General features: G+C 36.4%; 1 protein-coding gene and 1 long non-coding RNA gene across 2 annotated transcripts; one reads left to right on the forward strand and one right to left on the reverse strand.

The window, feature by feature from the left end:
• Window positions 1-2,955: 2,955 nt before the first annotated feature.
• LOC139191400 (uncharacterized) lies at window positions 2,956-4,283 on the forward strand. The gene is made up of 2 exons (XR_011575453.1): window positions 2,956-3,646; window positions 3,806-4,283. It is a non-coding gene; the product is annotated as an uncharacterized lncRNA (long non-coding RNA).
• Window positions 4,284-5,854: 1,571 nt separating this feature from the next.
• LOC103424510 (protein KINESIN LIGHT CHAIN-RELATED 3-like) lies at window positions 5,855-9,776 on the reverse strand. The gene is made up of 3 exons (XM_008362590.4): window positions 9,424-9,776; window positions 6,694-8,717; window positions 5,855-6,356 (listed from the first exon to the last, which is right to left on the reverse strand). Exons 2-3 carry the CDS (start codon window positions 8,670-8,672, stop codon window positions 6,143-6,145), a joined length of 2,193 nt encoding a protein of 730 aa, XP_008360812.3. The 5' UTR covers window positions 8,673-8,717; window positions 9,424-9,776; the 3' UTR covers window positions 5,855-6,142.
• Window positions 9,777-16,376: the final 6,600 nt, after the last annotated feature.

Here is a 16,376-nt window from a genome sequence, read left to right on the forward strand (position 1 = left end):
CAGCCATATTCGGGTAGAAAGAGGAAGCAACTCAGTTGGGCCGCTCTGGTGTTTTAGGGTAAGCAGCCGCTCTGGTGTTTTAGGGTAAGCATTCCTTGGATAGCTGACCTTCGGCTAGCACCAGGGCACTCCCACTTGGTCAAAAGTGGGCCAGTTTTCCGCTGAAAGTCAATAGGGAAGTGTTTTTAGTATAGAATGGCTCAAGCATAGAAAATTCTTGCAAGAGAAACAATTGTTAAACCATAGAAAATTCTTGCAAGAGAGACAAGTGTTTTTAGTATAGAATGGCTCAAGCAAGGTCGATCTCCTCAGGGACTGATATAAACAATTTACGAGTTTTTATGTAGTTAACTTATTTAACTCTAAGAACTACACTAATTTGACGAAACTAAATACTACTGGATGTGACTTAAACAAATATCTAAAATGGGAATTGGCTTATAGGAATAGTGATCCAATTGAACAAAACAAGTAAATATATAAACTCAAGATAATACAAATAATTGAAGAAAATTAGATTGACAAGGTGCTAGAGTTCAACCTTTACCAACAACACTCCTACGAAGCTCTTCCAATTGCTTAAGTAATCGAAAACACATATGCTTTGAAGGTTGGGTTTTCCTTGTGTATGTTTTACTTGTGACATTCAAGTTAAAACGCATACCACTACATGCAATTTATCCATGACATTTGGATTAAATATAAACATGAATGATTCATTAATCTTGATGAAAATCCTTTTGTTAAACCATGTAATCCCTAAGAGTATGATATTTACCTTAGGAGAAATTACACTCCTCAATCACAAGAAACATAACCAATTTTAATGTGACATTCGTTCAAAATTGCATCCAATGACTTTTTTAAGCATCCTAATGGTGATCGATCATCAAGACACATAGATAGTTTAATTTAGAGATTGAAAATATCAAAGCAAGCATGTAACAACACTTAAGCAATTGAAAGAGGAATCTACGTAATCATGTTACGGCTCATGGCCTCACTCTAGCGAAAAGAAATTAATTAGTTACACATAATTATTTGAATACATAAGAAATTATCCATGAAGAATCAAAGAAGGAAAACAACCCTTTTTACAAAACAAGCTCTCCGATCTTCTCCTCCTTTTCTGCTATGTTGCTCTCTGCAACTCTCTACTCTGTAAGTCTAATGAGAGCTGCACACCTTTATTTTCTGCTGCCATGAATACTCCTCTCCTGCTCCATTCTGTCCGTCCTCCCCTCTGTCTTCCCTTCCCTCCTTTCGTGTATTGCCTTCAGTTATTGCCTTCAACAAAAGGCAATAATTGCCAAAACCAACCAAAGCTACAAGTGGAAGACCAACCAAACTCCACTTCATAGTGGGCACCCCATGTTCTCCTCTTTTCTACCATCTTTTCTTTCCTCTTTCCGAAAATGCCGTGTGTTCCCTCCACACTTTTATTTTATTTTATTTTTTTCTTCTCTTTCTTTCCCACTTCGGTGTGCTCCTCCCTTCATCCTCACTCTCCCACTTTGCTTTCTGATTTCTTTTTCAAACACCACCTGTGGAGACAAACTCCACTTCCAATTCTTTTGTTTGTTTTTATTATTTCATTTTCTCCTTTTTGCTTGAAATTGATCTTAAAGCAAATTTAACTGCACACTAACACAAGGTAAAGTAAAATGCAACCATTTTAACACAAAAACATCACAAAGACTTTAGAAATGGATGTTATAAATGCATGAAATATATGAGTGATCAGACACGTACTGTTACTGTATATGTATGTAGCCCTGCTCAATTCCATTGTGATCTGTTTGATGCGTTTATTAAATGATTAACCCAAACTTTGTATCGTGACTATATAACATAATTCAACTTGCCCGCGTACTCCAAACTTCCCAAGTTTCGCCATTGTTGTACATTGACATATGGCATTGGATGTTTTATTCCCTCCAAAATCTATAGCCAATCGACCAGGTTGATATTCCCAACGTTTTTTTAAATACAACTATATTTTTACAAAGTGTTATGGCGAAGAATTTGGATGTGATGTCACACGTAATCATAAAGTTATCGTATGAACTAACTATACTAATTGTCAAATTCCTACTTATTAGTAATCACCTAATTAAGGTTGGTCCCTAAAATTAGACCTTCCAATCAAAATGGTCCATGAAATAGAAAGTCCATCAATTTGGTCTCTGAAAATGGCTTCCGCAAACTTTTGAATCAGTGAATTTTTATTAGAATTAAAAAGATTTAGTCCTCTTGCTTGAATATTAAGGCGTAATTTGTAGTTCGTTCATTTCTTGATTGGTTGGTTTTTCTGTTGCATTAGTTTTGGATGCTGTACAATTGAATAATTGAGGTGGAAAACACTTGCATCCCCATGTACTTTCGATTGAAGATCACTCTTATAATAAATCAGTCTAACAGCTTACAAAAAAAAAAATTCTAATTAGAGATTATTTAGTAACGTGTCAAATAAATCAACTGTGTAGGTACCAAATAGCATATTTATGATAAATTATTGATTTTGACACATTTGGATGATTAAACAAATCATCGATTTGAATGGTTTTTTGTAGGGATGATCTTTAAATGAAGACTAATAGATTGAACAGTTCTGATTATGAAATTTCTATTTTCCATGTTTCGAATACGTTATTTACAAGTGGGAGAATGAGATCCTCTCACCAAGAGGGATGCAAGATAAAACCCGTGAGAAAACGAAAAAACTGACTAAATTAACAAATAAAACCCAGCTCTAAGTATTCCCTAGCCAGGGAATGACTGACATCTATCGAAAAAGTAAAATTACATGTAGACAGTTGTGCATAAAATCAGGTAATAAAACTTTCATACTGACATACAACGCGTGAGTGGTCGAACAATGATGCAATAATGTGCATCATTGTTTGGGATTCGGAGAATAATGATTATTGGATGGTGGTGTAGGTGGCGGTGGATGTGGCATTTGTCATCGCAATTTATTTTAAATAGACGAAGGTTGCGTTGGCCAAATATAAGTTGCGTTGTAGTTTAATTATTAAGTTAATTTTTTAGTGAGCAAATTCAGACTCGAGTTACTTGGACCCATTTACATACTTTTTGAGTCTAGTAATTATATATAGCTTCTAACTTTCCTAGGAATCATCAAATTGTATAGCTTTTAGAGAAAATATTGCTTAATAAATTGGATTTTCGTTTGATGTTCCTTTAAATTTGATATCATTCTGAGACGACCTTGGATCCATGAAGGTTATGTTAATCCAATTGTACATATCGCCATTGGTGCTCTTGCTTTACTATTATGGCTAATTTGAAGTTCCTTTAATTTCTTGGTTGGTTGGTTTGTTTGTTCTGTTAATTTTCATGAGTTTAACATCTTATCATTTTTAACGTGAATTTCTGGTGCTCCCGATGCGACTTGATACTTTTATTTATGTTTAAACAGAAAGTTTATGATCCCACTTCTCCCTGTTTATATGATTGTGGAAAAATATTTACTTTCTCAATGATGCTTCAGTTACGTCAACTGTTTTGCAGACGAGGTTCTGGAATTCAAACCGTTAAACTAACAGATGAACGTAATGTTTAACATTCCCGTAATCAGCACATTGAAAGTAGATGAAACTGGATCATCTGCTGAGAAAACAAGGTGAAAGTTCCTTTTACTTTTGTGAGTTGGGGTGGAGGATGTGGGAGGGGGAAGTTGAGAGAGATCTCTCAGTTAAAAAACTTGAAAATTAAGCTGCATCTTAGGTAAATGCATTCGAGTTCGAAAACCGCTAATAAGTCTAGTTTGCTTCAACTGCAGGACAGTGTTGAGTGCACATTGTTGCTCCATGATAGGTGTTTCACAACCTCTATGGCACTTATCGACGCTTTCACAGTTGGAGTGGCTGGTGATGCTACATCCCAACCTGTGAGTTGAAGACATGTTTCTAAAGATCTAGCGCAGCCATGGGTAGAGGAAGCACCTTGAATCTTTGGAACGTCGTCGGAAACTGGCGGGCGTTTCACGACATGAAAATTTTGAAGGTCGTATTTGCTGAAATAGTTTTCCGAATTAGGTTCTTATGAGACTAGTTATCTAAAAATTCGTAAGAGCACGTCTGTCGGAAAATGTACAAATGACCTGCTCAATCCACGGGTCAAGTATATCTTAAATCAGCTCTTTCAAACTAAGAAAAAGATGTCGAAGAAGATTATACGGGATCGGACATGAAAAAACAATAGAAATAAAAGGCAATACATGATCAATACAAAAGCGAAGTTTGATTTCTTCTTGAAAAGGTATTTGTATTTTCAATTGAGATGGGATGATTCTTTAAATATAAAAAAATAATCATTAACATCAACGTATATGTATTCTGCGTAGACTAATAAATTCAAGAGAAATTATTATATTCTCTCTGTCAGAAAATATACAAATGACCTCCTCAACACTGTACATAAAACATGAAGATTGTATCTTTCTTGTTAGAGTAATGTTAAGGAGATCAAATTTTTTAAACCAAATTAGCAAACTAAATGATATGGTTGTAGATGATTGAATTATTAATTAAGTGTCGATTAACATGTTTGTTCCTTATTGGTGACACATCATTTGGTTTAAAAAATTTGATTTCCGTAGCATTACTCGTTATGTGAAATGCATTCTAATTCGTAAATAAATTATCAACCACGATTGTGAAGCAGTTTCTTTTGCCTTTGTCTTTTGCTGCCGAATATGTGAACCAGGTCGAAAAATGCAACCCAAAGAATGCAAGTTCTTGGTCACAAAATCAGAAATCGCAGAAAATATTATATATAACCGGTTGTATACAAGTCAAAATCAGAATGAACGAAATTAATATATATGTTGTATACAATAAATTATCAACCACCGAATATGTGAACCAAGTCGAAAGATGCAACCCAAAGAATGCAAGTTCTTGATCACAAAATCAGAAGTCGAAGAAAATATTAAATATAACTGGTTGTATACAAGTCAAAATCAGAATGAACGAAATTAATACATCTGTTGTATACAATAAGGAAAGTTTTCTCGATAAGCGGACTGTAACTTCGAACGATTGTAACGAGAAATTCTAGTAGGACCAGTACAGAGAGGATTGCCTGCTGAGAAAGGGGAGAGCAACATCCACACACCGCCCCCACCAACATTAAATTTCAAATCTTGTCTAACCTGAACACTTGGGTTGGATGTAACACAACAGCAACTTAGATATATGCCCAATACCTAATTTCACAACAATTTTTATGTCAAATCCTTTCAAGATAGTTAATGGCATATAATATCACAAGTGTGGTGTGTATCCAGTACCCCCAATCCACAACAGTACAATTTGTACCCACCAAAATAATGTCAAGATCTCTCAGAAACAGAAGTTTCTCACTCCAAAAATGCAATGAAAATAAAGGTCCCCCAAACTTAACGACATAAATCACAGCTAGCTTCAGAGATAGAGAACATGTACACATCAGTATGAGTTGGAGTTTTAATGGTGGTTTTAGGTTCTCACAAATCTTATCACTTTATAATGTAAAACCTTAGCAGAATTGTCCAACTGGGTCACTGATATGGCATTCACAAAGAACAGCACCCGTCCAATGCACCTATCCAAGGCTCGTTGATATTCTAATACCAACCAGTCTTTTCTTTTGTGAGAGTGACGTGATCAATTATGTAATTAGACTACTCTACTGAAATTTTCCTTCGTTGCCGGATACTGAATCTTGAAAAACAAACCGTGACATTTCTTGACAACAAATCTAAATGGTCAAAAGCTTTTACATTATTGAACTATAATTAAGATTATAACTCTAACCCATAAGCTCCAATAATTGATACATCATGAGATATCCTAAATAATTAATTAATATTAAACAAATCTATAAATCTTTAACGTAGTAATACAAATTGTGATGATAAAAAGTCATATAAACTTCAGCCAAATACAGTATATCATAAATTAATAATGTAACCAAAACCTCAGCCTGAGTTTATTTCAGTTCACCCTGCACAATAACAATCTTATCGGCAAAGCCAACGATCGCTTCTTCATTCTTCGGTTGTTCTATGTTTTGTCCCTCTTAAATACGTCCTATAGTACATCGTATTCATTTTCGTATTCATTTCTGACCATCCTTACAATACCGTAATTCCATCATTGTTTATACCGTGGGAATTGGAATCAAGGAGGTTCTCTAGTGATCTGGTTTTTCTGCTCCGATCTCTGCCTGCTTCTTTCAATAACTCAGCCAACCTTCTTTTCTCATCATCCACGTCGGGATTTGCTGTCCCAAGTTTCTCTTCCCTCATCTCAACAACGTACTCCAAGATTTCGATGGCATCCTCCAACCTGGGTTAATGATCACAACAATAATCAGAACAACATCAGAGAATCAACACATCTACTAAAAAAAAATCTATCTTCCAAAAGAGCAACAAATCACAGAATTTCTACAGCTTATTAAGTTTTATTTTTTTATGTTTAATCGTCAAAACAACGGTCTTGTCAGGCTTTCAGTGCAAGAAAAGAACAGAAAACAGAACATGTGAAATAGGGAATATAAAAAAGTCACAACCAATTGAGCATTTGCAATGAGTACCAGGTGAAGAACGAAAGCATGCTTAATGAAAATTGAACATGACACATTGATACTAGTCGAAGGACAAATATAAAGATAAGAGCGTACCTTCCAGTTGCATCATAAGTGCCAGCAAGATTGCTATACACCCCGAGTGTGTCAGGGTGATACGGTCCGCATTCATGTTCCAAAATAGTCCTGGCTTCTTCGAAGAATTCTTGGGCCTCATTTATGGAATAACGTTGCACGCAAGCAAGCCCTATTTGGTTAAGAACAATCCCGAAAAAAGCAGTTTTCTTTTCTCCAGTTGCACGGAGCTTTGAAATGGCACTCTTGAAGGAGTCATAAGATTCAGAATAACTCCCCAGCATGTAGTACATGACACCCATTTGGGCTTCAATCCCGGCTATGGTGCTCTGTTGACCAGGGGCATCATTGTATATCTTTAATGCCTTCTGTAGCAACTTGACCGCCTGCTCAAGGTCATTCATCGATTCATAGATAGCAGAAACATCTGTGAGACCACTTGCCATCTCCTCAGGGGGGACTCCAGGCATGGGCTTTTCATAAATTCGAAGGGCATTCTCACAATATGATTTTGACTCTCGAATTTTCCCAGTCCTGTTATACAAATCAGCCAAGCGGATGAAGACTGAACCAACAGCTGGATGATTCTCTCCTTTGGTGGTCTTGAACACAGTGAGTGCCTTCTGATAAGCAAAAGCAGCTTCATCATACCGAGACAAGGACAAGTATGTGTCTCCAATGCTGCAATCAACAGAAGCCACCTCCACTTCCTGGCCATTTGCCACCATGGCCATGCTGGCTAACACAAGGTGCTCGAGAGCAGCTTCGTGATCACCCTTCGTTTCACATATAAGACCCATCAACCTCCTATCTGCAGCCTCTTCAAGAGAAGATGGGGAACCATTCTCCTTATGACTGTCGAGAGCCATCTGGCAAAGCCTCTGGGCTTCATCAAATTGCAATGCTTGAACATGAGCTTCAGCCAAATACCGGCAAGTCTCACCAACTCTTACATCTGTTTCTCCCAAAACTTGTTTCTGGATTTCCAATCCAGTTGAGTAATGCATAATTGAATTCTCAAGTTGGCCCAGCATAGCATAAGTATCACCCAACTGCATATGACCAGCAAATTTAGCAAGGGCATGATTTTGGACTTCCTCAATAGCTGAAAGCTCAATTGAATGTTCGAGAACAGGAATTGCCTCATGATACTGGCCTAAGTTACAGTAAATTGCTGCCGTGACATGAAGGCACATTACCAGCTCTAAACAAGGTTTCCCATTTGCAAATAATTCAAATGATTTTCCAGCTCGAAGAGCTAATTCAAGAGCTTTCCGGGGATTATCCCCTGAGGAAATCAAATCTCTTGCTTGCTTAAGCAAAAATGGCCCAAGATCGGGATTATTTAACCCTGATTCAGCCAAATCCTCAGTTCCATTCTGCAACTTTGACCCTGCCACAGATGAATTCCTGCCTTTCTTCACGGGAGTGGGTCCCGGATGCTGTTTTTGGAAATTTTTATTGCTAGGAATTGGAGGTTTGTCAGGACTTCTTCCCTTCACAACTGATTTTGATGAAGTTTCAGTCTCGACCTGCAATTGAGCAACTTTCTTCGAGTTCCCTGAAGAAACGGATTTTGTACTTGCAGATTTAACCATCGTTCCTGATTTTCTATCTGAGGACAAACCTTTCTTAGAACTTGAATCACTACGAGAATCATACGCTGGCTTTTCTAGTACTTCCTCTTCCATTATCTCCACCTCTCTCATCTCTCCTCCAACAAGATGGCGTAACTCTGAATCAATCCTAGACTCATCACCATCCGATCGAAAACTACGCCTTGAAGGTGACTGATCAGAACTCTGCATATCACACACATTCTCATAAAGCTGCTCAATTGAGGTGTCAACCACCCCATCAACAGGATGATCAAGTCCTCTACTCCGGGGGCTTTGCTGATTCAGAGTACTCTTTGGGGATCCATTCAGAGCTGTATTTTCCTTACTTGGCGTGGAATTTTCATGTGATTCATTTACCACCTCCTCAACAATTCCAGGCATCGCTATGTACCCGAATCAACAAAACCTCTACACCAAATAAATTATCTGCAACATATGTTTCATACAGAATAGGTAAAAAGAAAAACAAGACACAACTATCACAAACGGATCTCAATCAATCAAGCAGAAGATTTTAGCAGAATTCCAAATGCATACATACTGCACAAACCTACGGTTGCCAGATATTGAAAAAATATTGACAAAAAGAAAATGCATCAGCAACATCACAAAATTCATTTCGGCCATTTTAGCAATCTGCTTTTGAAACTTTGTATGTTTCTCAATAAACCTAATGAGCAAATATTAAACAACAACCACAAAAGACATTAAAACATCATAAAATTCATGTTTCGGCGTTTTAGCAATTCACTTTTGAACTTTGTATGTTTCCCAACAAACCAAATAACAAGTAAAAACAACAAAAAATGAAAAACTTAGATTTACCCATCAAAGGAAACAATGAGAAATAACTAAACACACAAAAGAAGAATCAATCAACCCACATAAATGCAATATTACATACAAAACTCATATCACCACTGGAACATGCCAAAGATTAAAACCAATAAAATCAACTACTTTTCATATTATTGTTGATTAACATGAACCCATCAACGATAAAATATAGTTCTTTGCAGCTAACCTCTCAAATTAATTATAAAAAAACACCAAAAAATGGAAAATAAATAATGGGTTGTCTATTGAGCTGAAAATACAATACGCGGAAAGAAGAAATGGGAAAAATCCATACCTGAACAACCAATCGACCATGTCAAAAGGGCAGCAAATGGATTGAGCTATGTGGGTCTCAATAAAAATGCAATCTATACATACACACACATATATACGAGGTAATAGGGAAAAAAATGTCAAATATTTTATCTTTTTATGGTGGGGGTTGGTTGGGATGAAGACGACAGGGTGGGAGGCGAAATGGGGAAATGCCTAAAGAAACAAAAGATGAAATCTTTTTGAGAAAAAAAATGGAAATTAATTGAGGGAAATGGTGGAAAGTTGCAGAGTTGGAATATCGAAGGGGAGAAAGAGAAGCCGAGACTTCTTCCGCACCCGCGCTTCCTGCTGGAACTCCCGAAATGCCGATTTGTTTTGTTTTCTTCTCTTACTGTCGTTTAACCCTGAAATCGCCACGTGTCGCTCTGATAGCGGTTTGTTTCCTCTTACTGTCATTTTTTGACTGTTTTTATTTTAACTTTATATTTTAGTTTTTGGGTGGGACGTAGGTTTTTTAATGGATAAAAGGTCATTTGTCTTGAAATTACTTTGCTTCTTCTCAACTTGATTATGAAGTGAATATTTCAATGTGTCGGGAACACAGTTTGGCATATCAAGTGTTATAATATAAGCGATTGAATTTTTATTAAAGTAATTAACATTTTATATTATGACACTTAATTTACCGAAATGTATTTCCGACATACTGAAAAATCTCTCATTCGTCATGGTGATTGACATGTTGGCACAATAGGAGGAACCATTATAACTCTCCTAAATAGCAATTCCACAATTATATCCAAATTACGCTAAAATAGTCATATGTCATGTTTGTTGTATCAAAAAATTCTGTATTAGACATCAATCAATTCAGATTGAGAGTTTGACAATTTGTCTAGGTTCATTTTTCTTTATGCCCAATGGTATGTGGACTCATTTGTGTGTATGTTAAGCTCGAAACTAATATAAAAAATTGATTTAACATATCTCGTATATTAATACATAACGTGTCAATGGTTAGTGAACAATAAAGTTTTATGTAACTCCATCTAGATAGAAACTTGAAAAATTGCCTGGTGTGGGAGGTGGTGGGTTTCACCTTATTGTTTGACATTAACTTGATCATGTGCTGAACGATTCACACTTTGGTTTGGACCATGATGGTCATGAATAGTGCATTGATGAAACACTAGTATAGCACATGAAGCAATAAATATAAGGAGTTTTAACAAAACACTTCCGGTATTGTTCACTTATAACGAAAAACCACATTTATACATTTCCCTAGTACTATTCACTATACCTTTAAAAATGAATTTTCATTAAAAGGAAAGTTTTTTTGGACTTTTCGTTAGTTTTCCTATAAATATATGGTAAGCATTGAGCAAGGCCATAGCTTTAAGTAGGCTTCACTTTATATTAGAGTCAACAATTTCGATTTGAGAATGCGAATGTGACTTTCTATAAACTTTATGTCATTTCATGTCTATAAAAAATCTCACTTTAAAAGAGTCTCTTTAGTATTTCTCTTTGGATTTTCACTTGTGCGTAATGATAAACTTCAACTTCGTCCCCACAAAGTTGAATCTAAAAGATGGATAAGTCTACAATGTACTGATGTAATGGAGCACCAATGTATTTGACGGTTAAAAATACATGTTTGTATTTTTATTATTTTTAATTTATACATATAAATATATGTGCATCTCATACACCAGTGTATTGTGGGAAAATTGTAATTGGATTGGTTGAAGTTATTGGATTCATTTGGTTGGAATCATTCAAAAGTAGTACAATAATCTCGTGAAGTGACCAAATGGGAATTGATGAAGGTGCTTAGCTTTTGAAATAATCATTGGGGTAAACAAGTTTCACAAGGCTCTAGGTTGGATTGATGGAATATAATAAAAATGCTCCCACATGGGGACTAAGTACAATTTATCCCACTCATGGGTCAAAGTATCAACTGTCACTGGGGGTAGGGAGGTTCTAAGTCTCAGACCAAACAACCAATAATATGGGAATTTTAACGAAAAGCACTCGATACTGTTTACTTTAACGAAAAATCATATTTTTACACTAAAAAGTCAAACATGATACTATTCACTTTACCATTTATTTTGTCTTTATCATTAAAACTCAAAGTTTTCAAGTTCTTTTCATTAGTTTTCTTATAATATAAAGGGAATTTTAACGAAAAGCTCTCGCTACTGTTCACTTTAACGAAAAACCACATTTTTACACTAAAAAGTCAATTCTGGTACTATTCATTTTATCCTTTATTTTGTCCTTATCGTTAAAACTCAAAGTTTTCAAGTCATTTTCATTAGTTTTCCTTAATATAATGATATACAAATACAAAATTATTAATAGTTAAGAGTTCGTTTAGAAGTTTTTTAAAATGATTGAAAACGTTTTGGTGAAATTAATTTTTATTTCAAAAGCACTTGAAGTGCTTTTTCATAATTTACTTGCATTTTTGCTATAAATTAGTTCCAAAAGCACTTTTATCAAAAGTAATTTTCAATCATTTTAAAAAAAACTTTCAAACGAGCCTTAGAAGATCAAATGCAGATGATCCTATATTCACTAATGGGTGAAGCCAACTTTGATAGAGAAACTTATTTATGCCGGGAATGACGATTTAATGATATCTCAATTTTCACTCTTGATACTGCGTGTTTAGCTTCAATACCGGCACAATGACTATGAGGTTATGACTATAAGGTTCCAAGTTTTGAAGTAATCATGCTCATGGTGTTTGCAAAATATTAACACACTACCATCCATGATCCATGAATATGAAAGATGACTATTTGACAAACAGTTCTATGGAAAGAACATGCATGTACCTTGGACCATGAGACTTGTGCTGAGATGAAAGGAGACATTTGTTAATTTCTTGACCATTTTTCATTCACACAGAAATTAAATATTATAAATTAATATAGATAAATAAATGAATCGAAAACCGCTTGTAGTTATTGTGGTTACTTATGAACACAACGTAACTTAGTCATTGTCCATAGATTTAGGGTTTATTTTCGTTTAGCAGTGCTTGTTGTATAATTCCGTGAGTTAGTTTGAATTCAATAGGTGCATGTAGTAAAATGGTGTTTACTTATGAAAAGTTAAATCTTTTTAATGAGCAGTATTTGGTTTCTATATAATCCTATGAAACCATTGTCATTAAGAAGTCGAAAATTAGAGTTAATCTATCACATCCCGGCCCGGGTCCCCACCACATTCCGGGCTCGACTCCATCGTAGCACGATATTGTTTGCTTTGGGCTCCCACCACGCCCTCACGGTTTTGTTTTTGGGAACTTACACGAGAACTTCTCAATGGGTCATCCATCCTAGGATTGCTCTCGCGTGAACTCGCTTAACTTCGGAGTTCCGATGGAACCCGAAGCCAGTGAGCTCCCAAAATGCCTCGTGCTAGATAGAGATGGGAATATACATATAAGGCTTACAGGATCTACTCCCCTGGGCAATGTGGGATGTTTCAATCCACCTCCCTTAGGGGCCCGACGTCCTCGTCGGCACACTTCCGACCAAGGATCGGCTCTGATACTAAATTGTCACATCCCGGCCCGGGCTCGACTCCACCATAGCACGATATTGTCCGCTTTGGACCCCCACCACGCCCTCACTGTTTTGTTTTTGGGAACTCACACGAGAACTTCTCAGTGGGTCACCCATCCTAGGATTGCTCTCGCGCGAACTCGCTTAACTTCGGAGTTCCCGCTTTGGACCCCCACCACGCCCTTACGGTTTTGTTTTTGGGAACTCACACGAGAACTTCTCAGTGAGTCACACATCCTAGGATTGCTCTCGCGCGAACTCGCTTAACTTCGAGAACTTCTCAGTGAGTCACCCATCCTAGGATTGCTCTCGCGCGAACTCGCTTAACTTCGAAGTTCTGATGGAACCTGAAGCCAGTGAGCTCCCAAAAGGTATCGTGCTAGGTAGAGATGAGAATATACATATAAGGCTTACCGGATCCATTCCCCTGGGCGATGTGGGATGTTACATAATCCTTACTCTTGAGAAATAGAGTTTTCCCACTGTGTTTCTCTTATTCTTCGTTTGTCAAATTCTGAGTCATATCTTGAGAGTACGTAATATATAAGGTTTGCCAAATTCCGAAGATTGAGGTGCTTCGACTTCGGATTATATATTGTTGAATCCTGGGAGACAGACGCTTATCGAACTACAAGCACAAGAGTAAGGGCGAAATTTTGTCTTTAGGACATTGCATTTGTGCAAGCTTCAATCTCCAAATTTGTCATTCTAACTTTCTCTCTAGTTGTTTATATTAATCTCATACATAATTGATGTTATGATTTTCTTTATGATTATTATCATTAGAATTCTTATGTTATTTTCATATTTTCTAATATTGCTCCAACATGTCCATCTATCCGAATCGAAAACCAACTCCAATGCACTCACTTGGATACTTATGCTGAGATTGAGAGGAGCCAAACTAGCCTATTATTGTGCGGCCAGCTGCTGCAATATAAGAAACGCCATATGAAGAATGAATAGTGCGAAACAGAATCTTGGAACAAAACTCTGTTTAGTTGCTTAGTGCGAAACCCTATCTGTCTCATGATAGAACGAATTTGGCAACCCCAACAGCTTCTTCTTCTTTAAGACAACCACGATAATCTGTATACAGGTTCAAGTGGTCCATGAGGTCCTCCCATATTGTTTCCTCCTTGATTGGTTCGCACATCATATAATTAAGAACTTTCAAGACACAAGGAAGTTAGGTTAAGTGATAAGGGCACTTTTCAAATTAATAGTGAAATGTATGTAGGTTTATGAAAAAAATTTGTCGTTGATTATGTGTAGGGACTTGATGGAACAAAGGAATAAGAGATGTTACATCGTTTTCAAGGGTATAAGGCATGTGTTATATAATGAGTGGTCTGAAAGGGCACGTATTGTACAAAGAGTGGCCTAAGAAGGCACGTGTTGTACGAAGAGTGGCATGAGTGTCACCAACAAATTAATGCGTTAAATGGTGCCACAATAATGGCATATGATGCTCGATTAAATTCTCCATAAGCTCTAGCTTTATAATTTATTAGTTTTTGATGCTCGATTAAATTCTCCATAAGCTCTAACTTTATAATTTATTAGTTTTTTTCATTTATGTCTTCACTTCTTTCTTCTTTTAATCAAATTTGTCCTTGTTTTCTTGTTTTCGCTTCTCAAAATTTTCTATTGCGAGAAGGCATTATCTAGCTCTTCCACTCTGTAATGCAAGATATCAAAGCAGGTTATAGACCAGGTTATAAAAACTTATGGCATGTTTGGCATGTTTGATAACAATTTCTTTTTAATTTTTAGCACAAATGGAAGAAAATAAATGTACTAACCAAGCTAAGGTCATCAAACAAACCAATTGAAACAAAGGCGAGCGATTCTAAAGTTATCGCACTCTGCATGTCTGAGCTGCCTTTTTGTTCATTTTTGTATCTCAAATGCTGCTTCAAGCATTTATTGGCGATCGTTGCCCTCTCGATTTTGTTGCTTAATTGACAAGAAAAGAACAAAAGGTGCATCACAGCTTCAGGGTTTTTCAAGACAATGTAGCATCTTTGAAAAAGGGAAGGCTTTCTCAAACTCTTGTCGAATACATGAGATAGGAGCAAACAAAAATCGAGGGACAATGTCATTCCTCATGATAAAAGGTATGAAGTGTTGAGACCAATTTTCTCTCCTCTCAGCATGAGAAATATTGTGTCATCAATTAGGGGAGATCCAAATGTCACATAGAAGAATGTTTCATTGTTTTCTTTCGAGCAATTTTCCCAGACTCAAATTGTGGAAAGCACAGCAATTGCGCTACCAATAAAGTGACCGGTAAATATTAATCTTTTCTTTTCATTGATAGCCTCTTGAACCTAAGCACATTAGGATAGAATAACAAATGACTCACAAATAAGTAGTTTGCAACACATTATATGTATTAGAGGTGTCAAACTGGACAAGCCAACCATCTCATTTAGGTAAAATATCAAGTGCAGTCGTTATGAACCCTGCCATGTCAGCCCTTATTTAAATGAGTTGAGCCTTGTCGTTCATTATTTAAGTGGATTGTGTCTGTGTTGTACAGTTGTACTTGGGCTGGCTCGCCCATTTGACACATCTAAAGATGGTCAAGGGCACTTTTTCAAATTAATAGTGAAACGTATATAGGTATATCAAAAAAAATTTGTCATTGATTATCTGTAGGGATTTTATGGAACAAAGGAGTAAGAGATATTACATCGCCTTCAAGGGTAAGACTTTTGTTGTACAAAGAGCATTTTGAGAACGCAGTGTTGTACAAAGAGTTGCATGAGTGTCATCAACAAATAATGGATTAATGTTGCCACACTAATGGCATACGAGCCATGTAAAATACGGATGTCGTCGCCCTTTCAATTATGTTGCTTAATTTGACAAGTAATGAACAAGAATTGCAACACATCTTCAGGGTTTTTCAAGACAATGTACCATCGACCTTTACTGATGTTGGATCAAGCCCAGGTAACTTTATAGAAAGTTGAGTGGTTCACCGCCTAGAAACCTGGAATTAGAATCTTTTCTTGATCTTCGTGAGGTTAGTTGTAGCTTTGAGATCTCTTATGCCGGATTATACATGAAGAAGGGGAGGTTTTCTCGAACTCTTGTCGAATACATGAGATTGGAGCAAGCAAAATTCGAGGGACAATGTCATACCTCATGACAAAATGTATGAAGTATTGAGACCAATTTTCTCTTCTCTGAGCATGAGAAATAATGTGACACCAATTGAGGGAGATCTGAATGTCACACAGAAGAATGTTTCATTGTTTTCTTTCGGGCAATTTTCCAAGAACCAGATTGTGGCAAGCACAACAATTTCGTCACCAGTAAATATTTTTCACTTTATTTCATTGATAGCCTCTTGAACCTGAGCAAGGATAGAATA

This window comes from Malus domestica, chromosome 14 (assembly GCF_042453785.1).
Source record: "Malus domestica chromosome 14, GDT2T_hap1".
Lineage (NCBI taxonomy): Eukaryota > Viridiplantae > Streptophyta > Magnoliopsida > Rosales > Rosaceae > Malus > Malus domestica.

Coding starts and splice junctions, on each gene's coding strand:
- LOC103424510 (XM_008362590.4), bottom strand. CDS start 8,672: ATGCCTGGAATTGTTGAGGAGGTGGTAAATGAATCACATGAAAATTCC. Junction 6,357..6,693: donor ACTTATGATGCAACTGGAAG/GTACGCTCTTAT, acceptor TCATTAACCCAG/GTTGGAGGATGCCATCGAAA.